The sequence below is a fragment of the Suricata suricatta genome, chromosome 9 (genome assembly GCF_006229205.1).
Source record: "Suricata suricatta isolate VVHF042 chromosome 9, meerkat_22Aug2017_6uvM2_HiC, whole genome shotgun sequence".
NCBI classification, from domain to species: Eukaryota; Metazoa; Chordata; class Mammalia; order Carnivora; family Herpestidae; genus Suricata; species Suricata suricatta.
The window spans coordinates 12,896,414-12,901,059 of record NC_043708.1 but is presented as its reverse complement, the minus strand read 5'-3'; the positions used below and the strand labels follow the sequence as shown (position 1 = coordinate 12,901,059).

Here is a 4,646-nt window from a genome sequence, read left to right as displayed (position 1 = left end):
GTTCTCAGCATTCAAAAGTCTCTCATGATTTGCCTCACTCCCTCTCCCCAACTCTTTTCCCCCCCTTTCCTTTTCTTGTGGTCCGCTGTTAGATTTCTCCTGCTAGACCTATGAGTGACAACATACACTGTCTGTCCTTCTCTGCCTGACTTATTTCGCTTAGCATGACACCCTCTAGGTCCCTCCATGTTGCTACGAATAGCCGGATTTCATTCTTCCTCATTGCCATGGAGTCTTCCTTTATATACGTAAACAACATCTTCTTGATCCACTCATCAGGTGATGGACATTTAGGCTCTTTCCATGATTTGGCTAGTGTTGACAGTGCTGCTAGGAACACTGGGGTACATGTGCTCCTCTGCATCAGCACTCCTGTATCCCTTGGGTAGATCCCCAGCAGTGCTATTGCTGGGTCATAGGGGAGTTCTATGGATAGTTTTTTGAGTAGCCTCCACACTGTTTACATAACTCTTTAACTCAAGGGCCATTTCTTAGAGGATTCGAGGAAAGAGTTTATTTCCTAGCTAAGTAGAACAGGATATTGTACTTGGATTTATCTGGCTGTTAGAAACCTGAGGGACCTACTCAGCATATAGGATGATGACAGTTCTCACCCAGCTGTGAGTCGAGGGCCGTGGTAATTATAATATTACAGCAGCTAGCACTCATTAAGTACTTACTATGTACCGGGAACTGCTATGACTGCTTGATGTGAATTTTTTGAAATCTATATTTCACTTCTATATATTTGTATATATATAGCCCCTGCTTTACAGACAGGAACCTAAGTACTCAGGTCAACTCGGTCAGGGCCCCGGGGACAGCTTGTCTCCACGTTTGTGCCCCCTTTACCATCACACCTCCCCACCTCCCCAGAGAGGCTGAGTTCTGGAGTTAGACATGGACGATCTGCACAGTCCTCAGTCGACCACAGGTACAGATGGAATAGAGACAGATGAGACCTTGGTCTGAGCACCCCTCATCGCCAGCCTTCCTGCCATGGCCTTAGTGTCTGACGTAGACTGCACTGCCCGTCCGCCTCCCTGGTTTTGGCCCTTCCCGCTGGGCATCGTCTTCTCCGCTGCTGCCGTGCACATCTTCTGTCACATTCCTGTTGTAAATTGTTCCGTTCTATCTCAGGAAGAAGACAGCTTCTCATCCCAAACTCTCAGATCCCAAACTCTGATTGTGTTAAGATCACCTTTAGTAAAAGCGTGTGTTGCCACGTCCCCGCCCACACGTACTGGAACAAGGTCCCTCGAGGTGATTTCCGGGGAAGTGCACCAACAGCTCTGGGAACCACCTCGCGGACGTGAAGTTCACGGTTCCAGCACCGCAGCCAGCTTGCCTATGTGTCTGCCCCACGGGACCGCACACCGGGGGACTGCAGCTTTGTGCCTGGCTCCTCGCCAGCACCCAGTGGCTCTTTCAGATCTGCGTATGCTTGTGTCGTGAGGCACACTTTTCTCCCCTCGGACCATTTAGGAGGGTTACTTAAAACAGGCTTTCATCTAAGCCAGTAGGTGTTAACGCTGACTTCCCGTACTAATGGGTAAAAAGACCCAGCAGAGCGAGAGCCAGCACGGCGAGTGATCAGCCCATGGAGATAGACACTTGCTTGTTTCTAAAGCAGAGTGTCCAGAGATTTGCCCGTAGCGCAGTCACCTCACTGGGTCATTGTTGGCGACCAGGAGAGGGGTAAATGCACTGCCGGGTATTCAGCCTTCCGGAGTGCGTATTTTGTACTTAGTGGGGCGAGTCCATGGGGATTTATTTTTCACCCTGCACTGTACTCACATCCTACGCATTTATGGTTTTTTGAATTGGTTTGATTCTAGCAGTAGTGAAGCCTGGTACAAGTGATCAGGTTTTTCCAGTTTCTGAAAAACCCGTTAAAGGGGGCAGGTTTGCATTTATGGAGCGCCTGCAGCGTGTCAGAACCTCTCTCGTTTGTGTTTCACAGTAACTCTGAGAGGGTGCTTGTGTAGCTGATTCCCATCTCGCAGATGGGGAGGCTGAGGCCAAAATCTCTGCCTTCCCTGGGCTGCAGTGAAGGATGAGGGCTGAATTTGAACACAGGGCTTCAGTGTCTTTCCATCGTGTGCTATCAAGGAATGTCGTCGCCTTCAACATTGACCTGCAGTCATTATGCAGAGACCCTCATGCCTCGTCAATTACTAACCTAAGGAACAGAACGAAACCATGTCATGGATGGGACTTTGAGCCTCTTGGTTATCCGTGACCATGACTGGACAAGTGACCCTTGACCATGCCGTCTGTTACTGTTGGTTTCCCCCGCGTCATAAAAGAGGAAACTAATAGCTGCCCTTCTTAAGGCCCTTTCTCGGCTGGACACTACATGGCTTCGTCTCATTCAGCTCTCATGACAGCCCCGCAGGTCCCGATAAAGACTCTGAGGCTGACCTGTCTGTAAGCGGGGAGCTGAATGTACCCCCTGGTTTCCGCTTGCCTCTCTCCGTCTCCACTTGCCTGTGTCTTAGCACAGACCTTTACCAACAGCCTTTGTCTGAAACGGGCTGTTGTGTGGGGTTGGTTCAGAAAAGGTTCTTGGGCACCTGGGGGGCTCAGTCGGTCGAGCATCGGCTTCGGCTCAGGTCATGATCTCACGGTTCGAGGGTTCCAGCCCCACATCGGGCTCTGTGCTGACAGCTTAGAGCCTGGAGCCTGCTTCAGATTCGGTGTCTCCCTCTCTCTCTGACCTTCCCCTGCTCACGCTGTCTCTCTCTGTGTCTCAAAAATAAATAGCATAAAAAAAAAAGAAAAGGTTCTTAACAGTTTATAGACTCCAGCACACGGGTGGTTTTATCCTACCAGGTTAAGTGAATTTTTTTAATCCTGTTCAAATAAGTATTCTGCATATGTAATATGTTTCTTCTCCCTCTCCGCCCCACAGATCGGCCGTGGATTTGGAATATTCCTTACACCAAAGCACCAGACACACATGGGAATATGTGGGTTCCCTCCTGAGACTCTCAAAGCTCTGTGATATTTAGGTATTAGGTGTTATTTGTACTGGATGTTCACCATGAAGTTTTCTCTACACCCCTACAAAACCGCAGAGGTCACTCTTGTGAACGTGGATGCTGGTTATACTTCCAATGGTCATCAACAGTATCACTAAAAGTTTTTTAACTCAGTTTTCTAAACTTTGGAATGAAAGCCTAACTGGACCACGCCAAGAGAATGTACATAAGATCCTCCAAGTGATGTCGAATCTCATGGTGGTGCCGCCTCTTCTGAACTGAGCACTGACTGCGTGTCCTCCTCCATTGGGAAAGGTGCCCTTGATTCAAGGGCCGCTTGTCAGGGGAAGCGTGTGCTTGTCCATCATGACCCCGCCCGCCTGCAGCCATGCGTCTTGGGTGCCGCACATGAGTCTGCGGGGGTCCACGGGGGTCGGCACGGCTGCTCCTGGGACCCCTGAGCCCCGCGGCCTCCCAGGGCTCTCCACGCTCCCCACGCGGTGCGGGCTGCCTGTCCGCCTGCTGATGGGTCCCGCTGACCCCAACCACCTGCCCCTTCCTCACCCGTTCCTCAGAGTGGGGGGCGTCTCCTTCACCCCCTCACATTTCCGGAGAAGATAGCTCACAGAACATACAAAAGCGCGGGTATTTTACTTGGAAGAAATCCTGAAAGATGACCTAATTTGGTTCCTTCTTTGCAAGTGAGGAAACGGGCCCAGAAAGGTTCAGGCTGCCCGCCCACATCGCGTAGCTGGCTCACGCTCTGAGGCCCCTCCACTTCATGTCCGGGTGTCATTCATGCTTGGGATTCCAGGTCCCCAAGGTGACGTGGGCCTTCTTTTATTTCCCTACACCAGACTGATTTCAGTCTGTTACCACCTTCGTCTTACAACTTTGCAGAGTGTTGAATGATAATTTCAGAAGATTTTTGAAGACAGCTGTTCAGGCCGTTCCTCAGAGGCCTACGACTTTCACCTTTAGGAGCCGGCAGGCTGGGTGGGCTGCGCTGATAGAGAAGTCTAGAAGACAGCTGCGGGCCTCCAGCCTCGTCCTGTCAGAGCCGCTCTGCCTCACCTAGTTCGTATTTTGGGATTCTGTCCTGGGTATTATCTGCGGTTGGGGGTATACGTGTTCTGTCTGCTTTTAAGAAAAGTTGAAAAGCCATTGAATTAGTTTAACCAGTTCATTACCCAGGTAAGAAGACTAAGGCTTAAACCTTTTCCGACCATGCCTTCCCAAAACATGCAAACCCTGTGTCACGTGCGCCTGGCAGGCCGTGGCAGGCACCTGGGGCTGCCCCGGAGAGGCTGCCCGGCGGTCTGTGTCCAGAGGAGCGGCTGGGGCTCTTGAATTTGGCATCATGAGTCCAGGCTCCATGTGGGTGTACGGATTACTTAAATAAAATGTAAAAGCAAAAAAAAAAAAAAAAAAAGGACTGGCAAAGGAGATTCTCGCCAGCATGGTGGTCCCATCCTGGGTGGGGGTGAGGCAGTACCGGGCAGGTCTCTGTCAGCAGGAGTGGTGTCCCCCTGTCACCAGGACTGGAACCAGCCTGCTCTGCGCAGGACCAGCCTGGGCTGTGTGGGGTGCATTCAGCCAGTCAGGGGGACCGCGGCCCAGCCACCTGCCAGGAGGCTGCGTGGAGTCAGGTGCTCAGGCCTG

The 4,646-nt window shown here is 51.3% G+C and overlaps 1 protein-coding gene across 4 annotated transcripts in view; it reads left to right on the top strand.

Annotated features, from left to right (window-relative positions):
- The window catches only part of TDP1 (tyrosyl-DNA phosphodiesterase 1), a 92,013-nt gene extending 87,860 nt beyond the window's left edge, over positions 1 to 4,153 (top strand). For 3 of the 4 annotated variants that reach the window (XM_029950371.1, XM_029950368.1, XM_029950369.1), the window contains one exon: positions 2,915 to 4,153. In XM_029950371.1, the coding sequence (XP_029806231.1) occupies positions 2,915 to 3,007 (93 nt within the window). In that variant the 3' untranslated portion in view covers positions 3,008 to 4,153. The remainder of the gene's footprint in view (positions 1 to 2,914) is intronic. The other variant, XM_029950370.1, reaches the window with a different exon arrangement.
- The last annotated feature ends 493 nt before the right edge of the window (positions 4,154 to 4,646 follow it).